The sequence below is a fragment of the Scomber scombrus genome, chromosome 1, assembly GCF_963691925.1.
Source record: "Scomber scombrus chromosome 1, fScoSco1.1, whole genome shotgun sequence".
NCBI classification, from domain to species: domain Eukaryota; kingdom Metazoa; phylum Chordata; class Actinopteri; order Scombriformes; family Scombridae; genus Scomber; species Scomber scombrus.
Window position 1 is genome coordinate 1,583,166 of NC_084970.1, and position 19,442 is coordinate 1,602,607.

Sequence of the window (19,442 nt, forward strand, 5' to 3'; positions counted from 1 at the left end):
TTGGAAATGTGTCATCTGCCGACCATCAGGACACAAGTCAACAGTTTCAGGCGAGGATAAAGAGCGACGTCGAGAGATTTTAGGCTCCGAGCTCTCACATAACGGATTCTGCTCCTTTATCATGGAAGATGTGAGTAGTCAGTCACACTGTGTATGGCGCCTGTTTTTTTGTTGTTGTCTGTAGTAAAAAGTAAAAAGTATTTCAGTGAGAGTGGACATTCCAGTAGACATTCAGTATGTGATGATAGAAAGTAACGGTGCAGCAGTGAAAGTTCTCTGAGCAAAGTGAAGTTAAGGCCCCTAGAGAAAGGTGGCAGTGCGGGGCTCTAACCTACAAAAACTAAAGAAACAAGTTGCTGGGTTGTTTAAGGTGATAGCAAGCTGTCTGCTGCATTCGTCTTCAGTCAACAATATTTGGCACAAGCACCTGCCCACCTGTCAATGTGTTGCAACAACTTGTTGGTCAGATTCCACAAGGGGAATGCGATGAAGTCTGTGCTGCGAACTCCATTTAAAAAACACTCAATTTGATATTGAAATAAGTGTGGATGTGAGCACGCGACGTTTAAAATATAGGTTGAGATAATATCTGAGTCACAAAAGTGCTGTGGTGTATTCGGCATTATTTTAATCCGGATTTAACTCATTTTTTGACTCAATATTCAACGTTACGTATTACGTCTCTGTCGCTCTGTAACGCTACTTGTTGATGGGAGAGGATTGACATAATACAAATTGTCACACAGCAAATCATATACATGGTGGATTATACCTATGCCGAATTCAAAGTGGTTGGTGAATGTGTCAGAAAAAGTGTTAAGATAGGTGTAATAACCTTTCTAATTTTCATAACAACCAATGATTTGTTTGATTTGACGTATGTGTGAATGATGCTCGGGACGCCGTTGTTCAGAGAAACTCAGATTATCACTCATCACAAGACACACTATAGATGTATAGTTTGATTTGTGGCATCTACTCAAAATAATGAACACATTTGATACAGCATCAGAAAAGGTTTTGTATACACAAGGGGCATAGGTACAGTCATGCTAAATTTGGCATTTTGAGGAAGCCAATTTACTTGAAAAAGGAAGTCAAGCACAGTCATACTACATCATGCAAGGAACTTGTTGCAAGCGTTCTCAAGCATGCAGAACCCCGCCCTATGATTGTAACAGTGATCAGAATAACTGTTTAATTTAGTTACCATATGTTCCAGTCTCCACAATCTCACAGTTTACTTTTGCTTTTTTGGATATTTTTTTCCTTGTGTCACAACTTTTGTGAGTCACTCTTAAGTCCAGAGTTTGTGGACTAGCTTATAAACCTTGAAATAGCCACAACCCATATGTAAATTATTAGTTCTCCTTTATTCTCATGCATCTTCCACCATAAACACAGTGTGTTGGCCAGTAATAATGCGAAGAGAGCCAACTGTAGCAGAGACTTCATCAAAATTAAATGTTGCTGGATGGAAATATGTTAGTCATACTGAGGCTATAGGTCGAGCAAGTTATAAATAGAGGCTTAGTACATGTCAGGTATACACATTAAGCAATGCACCAATCACATTTCCATATTTTTAAGTATTTCAAGAGAATGGTGATGAGAGTCGAGTCCTGCATTGCACTCGGCATCATCCATCAGCCCTCAGATCAAATGTTCGACAAACTGTTGACATCATTTTAACATATAATAATAATAACCTCAACTTTAAATTTTCTTGTGAAACATTTAAATCATAGAAAGCAGCTCAGTCTGTTAAGAAAAAGTTAGTTACTTTGTGTCATGTCTCCATTATTTCAACAACCCTCAAACTACACTGCACATGACAGGAGTAATGACAGATAGGTAACAGCAGATATTAACATTAAATGCGGTGCTGGTGATAGTTGAAGAGAACAGATTTTTTGTGCATTTGCTCTTAACCTAAACCTGAGTAATTTACCAGTTTGGCTGGGGATTTCCAGAAAGCTGATGGATGAGAGCCAAGGGGACTGAAACTGTCTGAAAAGGATCCAGCAGAGATGTGAGAGTATGTCAATGCTCCACATCTAGTATTTCTTTTGTCTTCTATGACAGTAAACTGAATACATGGTTGTGGACAAAACAAGACTTTTGAGGACATTACTTTGGGCTGTAGGTGATTGGGATGTCATTTTATGGACCAAACGACTAGGGGCTGGGCAAAATGATCATTTTTTCAATTACCTAAACGATTTTTTTTTTTCGATTATCGATTATTTTCCCATAATTTGATTACTATAGCAATTTACACATCATGAGTATCAAAAAACATTGATTTCTTATAACATTTCAATATTTATTTAACATTTCTTTAATACATCCCTTCAGAGTATTGCTCCCAAAATCTCTCCAGATAGATGAGACAAAGTGATTTTGAACTGCCTATGGAAGCATTTCCTTCATTTTATGTGCTGCTTAGCTACAGTCATTGTATTTTGGGCTCTGAGCACTTCCAAAACTTAACTATGTACCTGAACGCCTCCTGTGTAGACACTCGCTGTTGATCTTCTAAACATGCTGCTAACGCTACGCTTTCTGTCTAGACGATGGGTCAGAGTGTCCATTCTTGATTAAAAGCTCTCTTTTCGCTGTCAACTTTTCGCTGCTGCTACACGCTGCCGTCATTCGTTGTTTTGGTCCGATGCGTCGAGGCACATTTTTTGCGTCGCCCCAGCCCTATAAACGACTAATCGATTAATGGAGAACATAATTGATCAAAATAATCGGCAGTTGCTGAAATGAAAATATACTGTATATTTGTAGTGTTTGTTTGGACTTGGACAAAGTTTTTAAGGCATAGTTAGTTAAGGGATGGTTAACTGAGTTTAGTAACTGATTAGATTTATCTTGTTTCACTGATAAATACAATTGGGTATCATCTGTATAACAGTGAATATTTTTGGAATGTTTCGTAATAAATATTACCTAGAAGAAGCATTAAGTGAATAGCATTGGCCCAAACACTGAACCTTGTGGGACTTTGTGTCTAACTTTTGTGTGCATGCAGGATTAATTGTCTTGTACGCACTCAAATTGATCTGATAAATAGGACTTAAGTCTAATTTATTTCTCAACTGTAGTGTTCACCAGGAGGCATGAATTGATGGTTTTGACTGACAGTGTAGACTAATTAGCTTCCACTTTCCCAGTGAAATACAAATTTAATTGCATGATGGGTCGTCCGTAATGATTCATGCCAAAGCCAGCTCTGCGTGGGCTTATTGACGTACCAATCAGTAGGTCACCATGGAAGCTGAAAGTGTGGAAGACGCCCACCCATCCTGTTTCCATGAAAAATAGCGTCATCCTCTTTTTAGTGGACAAAATATGCACAGTAATTGCAGTGTTATTATAATTGATATTTTACTTACTCAGTACATGAGGACAAATGAAAATGTCAGCTTGACTTTAGTAATACTTAAACTATTTATCTTTGGGTAGAGTGATCTAATATCTAAAGCCGAACTGAAACTAGGTGCTTGGAGGTATTTAAAACTGTGTGCTAGTATGAAAACCCACTGTTTGGCTGCCTGCCTACTAACAGCCGTTTGATTCTTATCTGTTTCTTTATTTTTTACTCGTGTCATGTCCTGCTCTGCTTCTTAATTTTTCACCCCCAAAAACCACCAAAGCCCTTCCACGATTGTCATTTGTCTCAGCTCTGTGAGTCACCCTTTTATCAGCAGACCACTGACCTAGAGTGCATAGTGTGACGTGTCTGCCTGACCCGAAACAGACTGCCACATTATGTGTCAGGCAGAAAACAATTAACCCTCTCTGATAATCGCCCTGCTATCCAGGCCTCTGTCACATAATGGATGTATGTGTGTGTATGCATCATCTTACTGGGGCACCACTGGCAGTTTCTGGGAAAGTGCCTTTATGAAAAAGTCCTCAACAGAGTCCTCAATAGTGAATGCGTGCATGTGTTCTGGAATTTGTGTCCTTATTGGGATAAGAGGTCCTCAAAAGACTGAAAGATGCGGAAAAGATTCTCTTGAAGTATATTTTTATTACTTCTACTTACTGCAAAGGAGTTTACTTTAAGATTAGGACTTTTATTATTGGCTTTAGTTGCTTATGGCCTTAATTCCCCTGCATCTTTCTCAGCTCTTCAGAGCATTTTAGCATCTATCAGATCATTGTTTTGCTTGTTCATCCTGTAACTCTACCATTTTGGTTCAGTCTCTCAGCTCTCATCGAGCTGGTATCCAGCAGCAGCAGTCAGCTGTTTTCAGGGGAAAATTTCTGATAATACACCTGCTCAGCACCAGACAGCCGTAAGATTACGTTAGCTCAGGAGTCGGCTAAGACAAAACCAGAACTAAAGAAAGAGTAAATGTTAGATTATGATGAAATGATAATGTTGCTTTGTGTCTTCTCGATGTGTAGTGTGGATGTATAGATATGTAGGGCTGCAACTATTGACTATTTCCGTTATCAAATTGCTTATTATATTCTCAATTGAGAATATAGATGCTTTGTCTATACAATGTTCAAGAATAGTGAAACATGTGCATTATAATTTCTCAAAGTCAAAGATTACATCTTCATGTATCTTACTTTGACTGGCCAACAGCACAAAACCCAACGAAAATCACTGTTCTATCAGGATAGAACAGTGATTTTCGTTGGGTTTTGTGCATGAAAGAAAAATATTAACTCATCACATTAGAGAGGCTGAAATCAGCTAATGTTCAGTATTTTAGCTTAAAAACTTACTGAAGCGATTCAATTATCAAAATAGTTAGTGATTATTTTCTCTTGATTGACTAATTGATCAATGCTCATAATACTACTAATTATCACAGCTTTATTAAATAATAAAGTTTTAGCTAACATATTTGCCATATAAACTTGAGAAGGTATAGATAGATAGATAGATTTTTATTGTCACCAGAGGGAAATTCTTTTTCACAGACAAAAACTGTTCATAGCTTGCCCCAAGTGGCCAAAAAAGTAACACAGGTTTTAACTTTGATTTAAGTCAATAACTCTTTTAGTATGTCATAATTTTAATATGTTTTTTTCCCTGATTTCATTGGCAGTTTCAGCCAATTCTGCGAAAAAAGACAATCCAATTGTCACAATAATTAAAAGGAAGAACTTTTTGGATGTTGTTTGGATGTTTACAGCTTTGGAGCTGTGACACATCTCAGGTTTACTCACGCTTTTAAGTTTGGTGTTGTTCTCAACGGCTGCTTACCCAGTTGGAGATAGAATTGAGCATTCAGAGCTTTGTAGGCGAGATTAAGAATAGGAAAGTCATCCTTGTAAATAGCTGGCTAGCTACCCAGAAAAATGTGGACAAGTGTGGAGTAGATCAATGTACAGGTTCTTGTAAGTCCATGTAGAGGAATAACTGTTAAATCAACACATCTATGTTATCAATGTGAAAACTGTAAAATGAAATATTCCTATCAACCTCAACAGCAGCTTCTGTGTCAATGTTCAGAGCAAAACAACCAAAAAATCATCCCAAAAATACATTGGCATAATGTCAGCAGTTCTATCTTTATCTAGGATTTTTTCGCTCGTCAGTAGAAGGTTTATCCTCCACATTGTTTGGCTGTGACATACTAATAAAATGTGGTGACCAAGGCAAAATACAGGAAGTTATGATAAAGTGAGTCATGATCAGGCAGGGAGGCATCGCTTTATTCTCCATCGTCTTTTGGTGAAATTGCAAAAATGTTGTCTGTTTACGAGGCTTCTTCCTTACATGCACGACCTGGTGTTCTGTTCTGCTTGGGACAGCTATGGAAATGACAGCTAAAACAATTAGTGACCCTGACCATTGATGCTCGGTTACACCAGGCTATGTAGTAGACTTTTGTAATGACAGAAATAATGTCAGCGTTAAGGTGTATTGGTAACGCACGCATAAATGTTCTCACATGGCCCTGACAGCATTATAAAAATAGATTTCCTCCCCGTGTGTGAAAAAGAAACACTGGCGACACTCTTTTAGCACCTAGCTTGTTAACCCTTTAACGGTTCTGTGGTCAAGGTCAAGATGAGTCCAAGAATGAGTCAGGAAGCTTTGGGGTTGTGTCATACTGCTGGTGTACATGTTCTGCCGTGGAGTGTTATTAAAATGAAACGCATAACGATTGACAGAATTTATATGCATGTCAGTGTTTTTTATTATTTATTGTTGGCAAACACAGTAGTATTTTTATTGGTGTGATAAAATAATACAGACACCTTATTACATGCACATTGATATAAGTTTCGCTTGCTGTAATCAATCCTCTTGTTCAGACTTAATCAATCCTTTCCTAATATGCTTTCAATGGAAGGGAGGTGCAATGATGTAATCAAATCTTTATCTGAAGTGTATTTGAGGCTTCAGTCATCCAAATTCATATAATTAAGTGCATAATCTTCCAAAGTGAAAGTCTCTTTAGTGCAACATGTGGATGGAGGGATAGTAACAGAAAGAAGGAATTATGAACTAAAAAAGCTCCAACTTTGGAAGATACCCTCTTAATTTGACTTTTTGGGCTGTGGATCTGGTCCCCCATCACTTACACTGAAAGCACATTTGAAAGTGATCTGTCATATTTATATGTGAACAGGAGGGATGATTACAACATGAAAATCTGTTTTAAAATGCATTTGGGCTCCTAACGCTTGTTGTAAGACAAGACAAAATGTGATTTAAAAATCACAACGCAATTCTTAGCAATGAATGTGTTTGTGATAGGAGGGTGTGGACAGTTTTATCATCCCCTGCAGTTGTGTTAGACACTCCCATCATTTATTACAGAACATTTGGCTGTTCACAAAACTGGAAGTGGAATCCCCACAATTCATATTTAGGACTTTTTTTTCCTTTGCACATTTGTGTTTTTTGTGTGTAGCTTTTGTAAGGCAAGACATTGCAGACATCTGATTGGCCTGTGTTGCACATTTTATTTTAAGCCAATAGCAGGTTGGTGATATTAGCAAAACAATATATTGGTCCATCCACGCTGTCCTCTCCCAGCTCTAGCAGAAAGGGGTTAGTGGGGGTAAAATGTGCTCCAGTGAGGCTTGTGGTGAGTTCAAGCTGGGCAGGTCAGCGTGAAAATCAATGAATGCCAGATGCTCCCTGACCTAAAACTTCATCAGAAACACATGTCTGCTAAGGTGTGCCTCTTCCACAAAACCCTCCGCTGTTTTTTTCCTCGCCTTTTTTAAAAACCCAGCCTGCTGAGACACCGTAGCTTCAGCATTTTATAATTTTGTAACTGCTTTACCAAGCTCATTTGTCTGTGCGTGTGACTTTTAATAGATCTGCACAATGGCTGATGATGTTTGACCTGTTTCAGTTCTACCCATGAGACCACAAATAAGACAGTTAATAGATGGCACAAATATCTTTGTGGTTTTTTGGGGGAACGTGTATGGTTAGGTCTGTGCTTTAGTGCAGAGCACACTTCCTGTAAGAGTCCAAAATTGGAGCTGAAGCTACAAGCTGATATCACAGTGCAGAGCTATAGTCGTCAGCTGAGCCCTGAGTAATGGAAACATCTCACTACCGCCCTGTTGTAAGGGGTTTGGTCAGAGCTACTCTGTGTATTGGAGTGTCCCACCTAAATCCAACTTTTTTTTTTTCCATGTGCAACCATGTCAGAATATGACATGGACAACTTTATGGCCAAGGGTGAATTTCTGGGCCGCACAGTGAGGCTGCTTTGTCTTTCTGTGGAGAGGTTGCATTATCATTTTGAAGCGGTTTTGCAACGGTTTTTACGGTACCTTTTTTATTTTTTATTTTTGTCCTTCTCACTTTCTGCCTGGAAAGTCTTCTCCCTTCCTGCTTGGCGTTCCTCTCTTTGCAGCTGCACTGCTGTTTACCAAGCTGGGACACGCTTGCAGTTACAGTGAAAGTGGAAAAACAGTTAGATGACCTCCCACCTAATCCCAAAAAAGAAAAAAAAAGATATCCTGTGGAAGTTCCTCCAACAGAAACAAAGGCTGTGAATTTTGCAGACACCTGCACTTAGTATTTTAGTCACCATGAAAAAATGAGTGTCTGGGTTTACACAGAGCTGACTCCATTAGTCTATATATACTGTATGTTAGAGGTTTCACAGCAGGTTACAATAGTTTGCAATAGTGACACATGTTCAGGGTAAAAATATTCAAAATTCCATAGAAACGTCTCAAACCAATCCTTCTAATATATAATATAATATATATTTTATATCATGTCTATGGAATCAGATTTGTGTCAGAATGATCAAGCAAAACTTTTAAAACATCAAACAAAAAATAATAATCTGAGAGAGAATAAAAATCATCCAAGCAAAAAAAAAAAAGTCATCTCAAAAATAAAACGTATAACTAGCAACCAAATGATCTGTGTAATCATATAAACTATTGGTCTTTTGCTATTTTCATAACATTTCCTTTTGTTTACAGTTCTCTCTTTTTCTTTCTCACTGACAGCTTTGCGGTTGCTCTCCCAGCTCTCTCCTTTGCGCTCCCTGACACTCGCGTGGGCAGGTTCTTTAAGGCTGCGCCTCCTTTGGCTAATGAGTTTTTGAGTGACAGCTCGTTATTATTTTTGTTTGATGTTTAAAAAGTTTTGCTTGATCATTCTGACACAAATCTGATTCCATACATATCTTAATACACAGTAACAGTCATGAAGAGTTCATACTAGCTATCTTTTCATATTTTGCAGTCACAACTACATCAACTTGTATAATGTCTCTCTCTCTCTCTCTCTCTCTCTCTCTCTCTCTGTGTGTGTGTGTGTGTTTTAAAATACAATAAGGATGAGCAGAAGTGGGTTGTGTTGGAGAGTGGTTTGAAGAGTTATGGGTGTTTTTGATACATAAATAACACTGGAATCCTTTCCCACCACTGTATCCAGACAATGCTCTAAAATATCTTTGCATTTCTCCGTGAGTGAAGATAATTAAATGAAAAACAGTTTAAAAAAAAAAAAATCGTCACTAAGACAGAACTAGCTTAGTTTGCAGCTACTCTATTACTACTATTCATGCTAGTGTAAGCCTCACATTTAGATATTTTGGCTAAAATACAAATAATATGAGTTATATTGATAATTATAGAGACTTTTTTTCCTTAGCATAGAGAGTTAAAGTAACGCCAAATTCAGTCTTTGATAACACATGAAGAATTGTGTTTATGAGAAGTTGAATATTGTCAATAGTGAAGTTAGCTTGGGCTGGTTGCTGATGTTAACAGCTAACCCTTTATAGTGTTAAATGTACACTACACTTTAATATTGTGGTGTGTCACAGACCGTACATACAGACAGTGTAGACGTGTTTTAAGCTGGAGCAGTGGTTTGACAACTTTTGGACATTTTCTCTTTTATGTTAAAATTGGAATAGTGTAAGCATGGCTGTTGATGGTGAACATTGTTTTCATTCACACTGATGTTGTTTTGTACCAGTGGAACTTGGTTGCAGTCGGCACATTTTCAGTATGTTAAGTATTTCAGTTCTCTTTGTTTTTGTTTTACAGATTCCTTATAAATCACACTAGTGGGTGTGTTTTGAAGCTGTGAGTAAAGGTCAGATGAAGTGAAATCTGCTGAAATCTAACTTATGTAATAACATCAAACTGTAAGCAGAACTTGTGCTATTCTCACTTTCTGCACAGCCTCGGTATAGGTGCATTTCCTGAGTCACTCAAGACTTACAGTATGCAGGATCTGGAGTTATGGAAGAAGCTTTTTTGTAAATAAAAAAACAACTTCTGCTTAAAATTGAGGAAATGATTGATTACACTTCCCCAGATCACAGGAGTGGGTTTACTAAGCTATGTTGAAACATAAAGGCATTCAACTGCTTATTTTATGTAAATAACTTAAAACCAATTACTGTAAGTATAAAAACCAGTTCATGAGCATTATAGATTGAGGTCAAATAAGTATTGTAGAGTTCTGATACTCAGTCACACTTACTCACCTGTAACATTATTTGAGTAGTGCAACAACATCATTGTAAAGTGCATCACACACAAACACTTAACACACTGTTTTCTATGTAGGCTGCATGGCTGCATAAACAAAAATTGCCGACTCCCAGGCCCCTGGCTAATTATTTTGATTTATATTGGACTCAGATGGTGCATCTTCCTGAATACATTTCAGGGGCCCAAAAGCAAATATTTGCCCTTGAGGCTCTCTAACAGCTTTTATGTGGCCAGCCCACACACCGATGGTGTGTTTGTGGGTAGAAGCGCATCTATGTGTCAGGAAACATGTTAGGAAACCCATATAAATACATGAAACAAATCGAAATGTCATCGTTTTTCACAGTTTGAGCTCTTTTAATTATGTCATTGTGTTGTGCACTCTTTGTCTGCAGTAGTTTAATGCCACCAACTGGAGATTAGAGCCCAGCATGTGTTTATCTTGATGAACCAACTCCTAATATTCTGTAATGTTAGTCGGTGGAAATGCACATTCATTTGCATTCTCTTTACGTCAATATTATGTAAGTTTGGTTAAACTTTGAATGGAAACCTTGGCTAAAGTCTGCAATAAAAATAAATGCCTTTTGGATGTTAATGAATTTGGAATTCTGTATTTCCTCTGATAAAAGATACAACTAAGTGGTGCACTGCTAAAATGTTCTGGGTGGAACTAAAGTGCAGATTTCTTATTAAACTTAAAGTACCTCAGTTCTTTATTGTCATATTGTACTGTGCAATACCAGTAAGTAAAAACTGCAAAATGAAAGTGATAACACGCAATCTGCTTGCACTCTGGCATGGGTTAAGGTGTGATTTCCTTCCTCTGTATTCTCGTAGGGTGCGAAAGAAGACCCGGCCCAGAGTAAAGTGCCTAAGTTCCTGGGTAAGGCTGGCTGGGTGAAAAAGGCCCCCGCCAAGTTGTTGGCGACCTACAAGGACCGCTTCATCCAAGTGGAGAGGACAGAGATGGTGGTTTATGAAAATGAGGTATAGTATTTCTGCTGCACTCATTATTTCAGAATGAATAACTATGTAAGACTGTGGCTACATAGACATTACAGGTATTTTTTAATTTGAATGAAAAATGTAACTGTTCTTTGTGTTACAGGACCTGCAGAATTGCTTAGAGAGGGTTGACCTGGAAAACTATGATGACTGTCACGAATTTAAGAGCTCCTTCAGTAAGAAGCAAAGACTGATAATGATTCGATCACCCAAGTCTGGAAATAAGGTGAGCTGAAAGATGCTATTGGTGAAAGGGGGAACATTGTGTATTATGTAAAGTGCAACAGTAGAGGATGAGGGGCAACCAAACACTGACTGAAGGTGTGAGGAGGGTTTAAATCAGGCTGGTAGGAGCTGATTGGAGTGTGAAGCTCATCGAGAAATCACTGCACTGCCACAGCAACAAAGGGTGTGACGAAAGGGTTCTTTAGCAATCTAGCGGGATTTATTTACCCTTTTTGTGATGCTAATGGTACTTAAAAAAAGAATAGGGTAGTCACAAAAATGTCTTCTGCTGTGTTTGAACTATCCTGTAGTAAGGGTAGGTTCACAGCTTGGACCCCTAGTGCAACACTCACTTGCTTAATTAAGTACACTTAGGGGTTTTCCTGCTACAGTCTTATGTACTTGGTGTGTTGTGACAAGCGTCTGGTGGCTAATTTTAGTGAAGCGTTGCTCGATAACTCTCGATAACAAATATTATTGTGTCAGTTATCTGCAGACCACTGCTATCTCTATTTTGATGTCTGCTCTTAGATAGGTTAATGCACCAGTCTACTCATGATTTAGACTGTGAACATATGGACACATTGAAATACGAGATGGAAGGCCTGTTTTTCTCAGTACTTCCGACTAAAGTTCAGCACAGTTTCAGTCAGGCTGTTAGATGTAGTAAACTATGTAAGAGTGTTACTTCCTCATTGTGGTTAGTATTTATGATTTTGCACTGGCTCTAACAAATGAATTGAATGGTTCTTAAATGATAATTATGTATCCAGGGTAAGTAGTAAGCACTAAAGCTGCTTACAGTAACGCTTTCACAAAACACCTACCGAAGAAAGCCTGCCACAGTTTTAACTCCTCTAGAGCTGCTGGGAATTAAGTGCCTTGCAAAAGGGCACCTTAACACATTTCAAGACCTATATTTAACCTGCCAGTCTAACTGAACCCTTTAGTTTTACACAACAAGCCTTTCTAAGCTTGATACCACTGCTGCTGCCACACAGTGTTGCAGCACTGTTGACATTTGCTAAAGGGACTCAATGATGTGATACTCTTTGGTTTCACTACCCCTTTGTTCAGATTCAAGGTAGTTATGTATTACTCATGATGTGATCAGTCGCATTGATGCAACATTATTTCCATAATATTGGAGATGTGTTCATATTTCTGCAATAAGAATGTAGTTTGAAAGTGATTTTTTTTAATAAGGTGCATAATATTAATTTGTTTTAATCCTGACTGCAAGCTTACAGTCACGTCTCTAGGTCTTGATGTATACTTTACATTTTTGATTATATTTTTAATCTTCAGTTGTCCCCGTCAGATTAAAGCTGAACAAATATGTTTTAAATTCAGTGTCGATGCAGCCTGATACACAGTCAGATTCTACTTATTGACACGATTCCCACTCTGAGTCAGGCTCTTTTTTTTTTTAAGATAAATGTGCACCATCTCTATACAGATGCATTAATATCTCTACATCCACTGGAGTATAACAGAGGCTCTACCTTTTTTTATTTGGAGCTCCACTGACAATGGCATGTTTCATTCACTACGTACATGCTCAACTCAGAGTGAACATACTCAGAGTTGATTGAAGTGACTCGAATCAGCTGTTCTGGAACCAAAAACTTGGGTAACTGAATTTTCCATCTCATAAGTCATCTAGTCAGTGTTAAAGCAGCTTTCTGAAATAGACCTCAGCTCGGTTATGTGAGTTAGTGAGTGAATGGGAGGTATACATACTTTTTAAAGAACATAGAGCATTGCACATTACACAATCACGTGTCACTTTTTCCCCCATTCTGCAGTCACCAAACTGAGAAATGAGTCAGACAGCAGTGTGCACAATTGTAACTGAGTCTGCTACCTTCAATGTCTTCCAAGAATTGTACTCTGCCTGGACACAGTGGTGTTTTTACTGATTGGAAACAATGGATTCATTGTAATAACATGATTAAAAGGGGAGATACTACTGATAAAGAAAGCAATAACTGTCATAAACATAATAATAAAAGGGCAAATAAAATTTGGTAGATGACATGTGTATGAAAGTGTGATATCTACTGAATAAAGGGAAGTCATTTTGAAACATATAGGAATATAGCTACAAATGATTGTTTCATGAGTTAAGATACCATAAATTAGCATTTAAAACAATCCGCTATTTGTTAAACTCTTGGTTCCTGAATCTTTTGGTAGCTTCTATTCCATTGTTGTTGTTGAGTGTGAATGAAGTGAGAGGGTCTGACCAGGATGTGAAGAGCTACTTGGCTGCCTCTTGGTTTCTCCGGGGTAACCCTGTTCAGCTCTGTCTCTGTATGGCTGAATGATGCCAAACAGACAAAAAGACTTTCTATAAGCAGCGCAGCAGCAGCAGTGTGGCCCAGAACCAACCAACCATCTGTGGTTGCTTTACTACAGTTTAAAGAAGCAGAATGAGTGTTACAGGGAATTTAGCGAAGACATATTACATGTAGTACAGTGTTAAAGGCCCTTATGTGAGAAAACATAGACAACTTCTGAAATATGAGTTCGTTTTTAAGTATAGCTTCTTCACATTCTCTTGTTTTTCTCACTGTGAAATGACATCTTCTGTAAAAGAAAAGTAACGCTTTTACAAACCTTTAAAGTGACCAATTGCACATTGATAATATTGTATTTTCAGTTTTTCCTTATGTCTATCCATCAGTAGCTTGTTGTTAGCCATGCTGGCACCATTCCTCTAGGGATGGTAACATAAGTCAGTTGGTCAGCCACTTAGGGCCAGACTGACTCAACAACTGTACTGTGGATTGCCATAAAATATTGTGTAGACATTCATGGTTCCCAGTGGATGAACCCTCATTACTTTGGTGATCCACTGAGTTTAGCTCTAGTTACACCATGAGATTGACATGTATGACTATTAAAAGAAAGTAGAAATGTATGTAAGAAAGTGCTTGGTTTGGTAAAATCAAATGATCATACGTTTAGCCAATTTTAAATAACTATTCTGTATTTAGGTCTTAAACAAGTTATTTCCCTGCTTTATGTGACTGACAGGTCAATGATTTGAAGTTCAGAACTCAGAATGCAGAGGAGAAGGAGGCTTGGATTAAAGCCCTGAATGATGGCATCAATCGAGCAAAGAACAAAGTCTTTGATGAGGTACTGTAAAGAACCGTGTCACTCACACAGAATCATAGGTATCTCTTTATGCCAATCAGTGACATCTTTGTTTAGTTTTATACATGCTTAACTTTTAAACGCTTCAGATGGACTGAAGCGTGAAAAAGGTGAAAAGGTGAATGAATGAACTCAATGTTTTCACAGGTGAAGGTTGTTGAAGGCAGTGATTTAGAGCATGTTACTCGATCAAGACCCAAAGGGAACCGGAACCGCCGGCCACCAACCAGGATACACATGAAAGAGGTTTGTGTGTGTGTGCATTTGAGAATCCATTCATCTGTGTGTAACAGTCACTTGGTGGTTAGCTCTAGTCCTAAAAGCTCCAAAAGGTGTAGATTTGAGTCGTTTGGATGGGTTTCTTATTGGTTCACAGTAGGTGTGATTGTGAATACCTGCAACACTTCTCTACTCACTCATTGTGAGTCATTCAGGATAAGAGTGTCTGTTAAATGTCTAAACTTAAATAAATCATTCCTGTTTCATGCTAGATTGACACTTTTCTTGCGTAAAGTTAAAATGTTTTATTGAATAAGAATTTCAAAGCTCAATATAACCTAAATTCTTAAGTAGTTGCTGGGACCTTTATTTACCTCAACTGCAGAGAAAACCAGGCCTTTATTTGAAAGAGGCTTTTATTAGACACAGGTCTACTACAGCATTCATATCTGCTCTGTACTTGTTCTCCTTGGAGAAAAAATAGGAAACAAAAAGGGAGAACTTTCAATAATTCAATATCCGTCTACATAGATGAAAACTTGTTTGCATATATCAAATCAAATGACAATGACAGAGCAGATGGTCACACTGAGCTTAACAGCATCCTGCTACACAACACAAGAGTCACAGATTCTGAATAACCCACATTAGCTTTCCTGCTAAAGTCTTGTTTTCTTAACTCACAAAAATGAGCATATCTTGTCCTGCACCTTAGCTTGTTGAACGAGCCACTCAAGAAACATTCACTGGGGAAAAGTCATAGACTGTAAAACAAAACAAAATAAAAGGACTTACGACATGACGTCACCCATATTTGTATAACAGCTTTTATTAGGTTATTGTATACCAGTTATTGTATACCAGATTTTATTTAAATTGTATGTCTTTCCTTCTAGGTAGCTGATGTGTCATCTGATGGTATCCTGCGTTTAGATCTTGATCTTGAGAATGCCATAATGCCTAATGGGACCCATCAGGCTACTGTTGATGGCAAGGAGACCGCCAAAGAAGCAAAAAAAGTACCCATGCCTCCGTCCAATGCCAAGGACGTTGCAGAAAAACAGCTGGAACCATTGGCTGAGGAGGTAGCTGAGACTGAGCCAGAGGTTTCTCCCCAGAAAAAGGTCATCAAACCTCCCATGCCCCCTGTCAAAGAAGTTAAATGGATTTCAACACCTGAGGAGGGAGCTGAGAAGAGTGATGACTCAGATAAGAAGGTCTGTATAATAATATATACGTCTTATCATACAAGGCAGAAATATTTGTGTATCTTTCTGTTTGGTTAACATAGACTATACAATATCTTTTTATGTCTTTAAGGTTGTGAAGCCACCTATGCCCCCAACTAAAGAAGCCAAGCCCTCTTCGTCTCCTGTTGAAGAAACTACAGAAGAGGCTAAAACTGAGAAGATGTCTGAAAAGAGTCCTGATGCCAAAAAGAAGACAGGGCCACCACCAACCCCTCCCGGCAAACCCACGAGCAGCTCCACGAACGAACCTGCAGAGGCCTTGCAGTCCAAGCCAAACGCCCAACCTCCAACCCCTCCTTCCAAAGAGAAGAAACCCCCCCCTCCTGCTGAAGAGCCAAACCAAGAGGTTCAAGGCACAACTGATCAGAATAAGGAGAAAGAAGAAGACAATAAGAAGGAGACGACCATAACACCCGTGGGAACAGATGAAGCTCTGCCCAGTGTTAGAGATGATAAAACTCCAAGCACAGAAGGACAGGTTTGTGAAGAAGAATCGGGGGAGACAGTAAACCAGGCACCCAACAGTGAGCCACAAGTGCCTGTTTCACAGTCTCAAACAGAGACACCTAGAAAGAGCCCTAGTCCTCCTCTAAGCCTCAAGAAAAAGCCCTCAGAATTACATGAACCCAATACACTCATAGAAGACAACACAACTGGAACTGGAGAAGAACCTACTTCACAGGTGCAGACAGCCTCAAATACCTCTATCCAAGCAGAAGAGGCACTATCTAAGATTGAAGTCCACGCAGTGGTGGTCTCTCTAAATGACCCTGTGGTTGACAGTCTCAGTTTGAGTCCTCTGCTCGGCCACTTGCCTGGGGAGAAGGAAAAAAAGGCAGAGGAGAAATCTGTAGATAGTGGTCAGCACTCAGACATTGACAGTGAAGGCTCTGTTGAAGACACATTGGCGGCTTCCACAGCTGCAATGAGAGGAAGCCACCCTGCTTTGGATGTGTTGGATGCCTGTGAGGACGAGATTCAGATCTCTGTTAATTTAAAGCCAGCACAAGCTGCAACCAAGCCTCAAGTTGCTGCAAAGGTCTTTCCCATGCGGCGCCCACGGCCCACTGCTCCTCTCAAACCCTCATCTAAGGCTAAGTCGGCCTCCATTGGAGATCTGTTGTCTGACTTTCCAGTCAGTGCTCAGGTAAGACAGAACAGCAGAACTGTTTCTGGAAGTGACGGGGCACCTGGTGATGACGTCACGAAACTTGAGACTGAGGTGACTCAGGAGATGGAAAAAACGGGTGAGCTCCTGAGCAAAGTGTCCCAGTCCCAGGATGGAAAGGGTGGGGAGGGCATGCCAGAGGATCTGCTGGCCAAGGCCATGGAGAAGCTGAAGATGGCCGATAATGTCCTCAGGGAGGTCAAGAAACTGAAACTTGCAAAGAACTTAAACAACAGGAACAGCTGGTGAATGTCAGTCACAGCAGATTGACTTTAAATGAATTGTTTGTTGAATCCCTCCACTGAACAGCGATTGTCTGATCATAGCTTAGCATATGTAACTAGGCAGAGCAGGCCTGTCAAGCTTTGGATTTCTTCACACAGGGTAAATCAGACTGTGGTACGTAAATGTGATACTCTGCAGAGTTTGGATGGTCTTTGGATGTCTTTTTTAGCCTTTCCAAAATCAAAACCAAAAATTCAATATTGAATTAAATAGTGGTTATCTGCTTCAACGTTAGCAGCAGCTGTTAGCATGTCTGGCTAACTAGCTTAGCCAGAGCTAGTTAGCTAGACATGCTAGCTTGGTAGCGTAGCTTAACCAAGCAGAGCGACATTAGGTTGTAAGGTTACAGGTTACAAAAAACCCCTCCTTCACAACTTGCACATCAACTATGTCCTTTTTACCCACTGTGTGAAAGGCAGTTCTGGATACTATTATACTTATCCACTAGCTGCTATTAGCCTATCCTGATCTTACTTTGATTTGGGTATATTTACACTCCAGCAACTCTGGTCGGTGTTACCTGAAATTACATTATTTTTTGCTTAACATACTGGTTATTCCTCATACTAAAAGCCTTTTCTCTTGTAACAGCGAGGAACTTTGACCAGAGACAGCATTTTTGATCATCTCACAGAGCTTAGGCTAGCTTATCTAGCTGGGTAGCTACAGCCGATAAAATCAAAAATTGACAGTCGCCGGCTGGAAATATAAAGCCGCACTTGTCTACCTCTGTCTGAAAATCAAAGACCCACTGTTTAAAAATTTCAAGTTGCATATGTGCTACAGGTATCATTGTAAACAGTGTTATGTCCTGCGCGAGGATAAAAAGCTTGACAGGTGTAGTAACAGTAAGTAAGGAGCACAGGGCTTTGTGAACAGACAGTTGGTATACTGAGTCACAAGACGGAGGTCCTTCTTATTTATGCAGCACGTGCAACTGTTCGCTCGTAATTAATTAAGTGCAATTATTGTTAGTTTAACTTTCTCTACAGCTGAAAGTCATGCTTAATGTTCTACTGTGTGTTGTTGCTTTTTTTGTTGTACATGAAATATTAGCTATTTTCAAGAATAATTACTTTGCAGCTAATTTGAGAATTAATAATATAATGACCTAGCAATACTAAAAATGGTAATACCAAATTACAGAACAGTTGTAATAGTTTACTGAACTTCATAGTCCTTGTTCTCCTATTTTCAGATAGCACATAATTGCTAGCATAGTTTATATGAGGGAATTTATACTGTACATATATTTTTAGTGTTTATTGTTGATAAGGAAAAAGTGTACCAACATAGCTCAGGAGTCTTTTCAGACTAATCATGTGATTAAAGCAAATGTTTAAAAAAAATGATCAAGGTGTAGTTGAACTGCCTTTGACATATAAGGATTACAGTTTTGGTATGAATTAAAATGCCTGAATGGTATTGTAAATAGCAGAGAAGAAAGTCATATTAGCAGACCTCTTAGCGCTCACTTAACTGTTTTACAGATCAGTTTTACATTTTGTTTTGTTGGGAGATACTTGCTCTGAATCATGAACTCTGAACAATTTCAAATTATTTTATGTAGGGTGCTTTGTGAAAGGATCTGATTATGGTTATAAAGATGATTGTCAACATGCCATGCAACTTAGATTATGTACGATTTTACACATTCAACATTAGCTTATTTTGTACTCTTTGATCAAATTTGCTATTGCCCAAATAAACAAAGGGAAACTGTCCGTTTATGTTTAATGTCTTTAATGTGGTAGTACTTCTATATTCGCATCTCAGAGTTTTACTTTTTTCAGACCTAACTGAAACACTTTATTTTAGCCTGCTGCCCATTATAACTTAATTTAATGAATTTAAGCCATCAAATCATTAATTAATCACATGGCATAAAATTAATTTAAGTATTCTGATATAAGAATAAAGGAACACTCCACAGATTTTACACATGCACTTGTCATGAGGAGTATTTACTACTCTGCCTGTAAAATTAGCTGTATCTTTGGCTTTGAATAGAGCCAAGAGAGTCTTGACACAGTAATCTTGGTGATGCTGTTGGGTTTGAGAACCTCAAGCTCTGTATCACAAACTGAGAATGTGGATTTGTTTAATGAGTGTGCGGCATCATGGGAAATGTAGGAGAAAAGTCAGGATAT

At 38.7% G+C, this 19,442-nt stretch overlaps 1 protein-coding gene across 1 annotated transcript; it reads left to right on the forward strand.

Annotated features, from left to right (window-relative positions):
- plekho2 (pleckstrin homology domain containing, family O member 2) lies at positions 1-19,006 on the forward strand. The gene is made up of 7 exons (XM_062419106.1): positions 1-130; positions 10,813-10,962; positions 11,084-11,206; positions 14,248-14,352; positions 14,518-14,616; positions 15,486-15,806; positions 15,910-19,006. The coding sequence occupies exons 1-7, from the start codon at positions 122-124 to the stop codon at positions 17,254-17,256; spliced, it is 2,154 nt and encodes a 717-aa protein (XP_062275090.1). The 5' UTR covers positions 1-121; the 3' UTR covers positions 17,257-19,006.
- The last annotated feature ends 436 nt before the right edge of the window (positions 19,007-19,442 follow it).

Bases quoted from the DNA above. Each gene is read 5' to 3' on its own strand.
- plekho2 (XM_062419106.1), top strand. The intron at 10,963-11,083 runs GTATAGTATTTC...TTTGTGTTACAG, and splicing joins TGGTGGTTTATGAAAATGAG to GACCTGCAGAATTGCTTAGA. The intron at 15,807-15,909 runs GTCTGTATAATA...TATGTCTTTAAG, and splicing joins GTGATGACTCAGATAAGAAG to GTTGTGAAGCCACCTATGCC.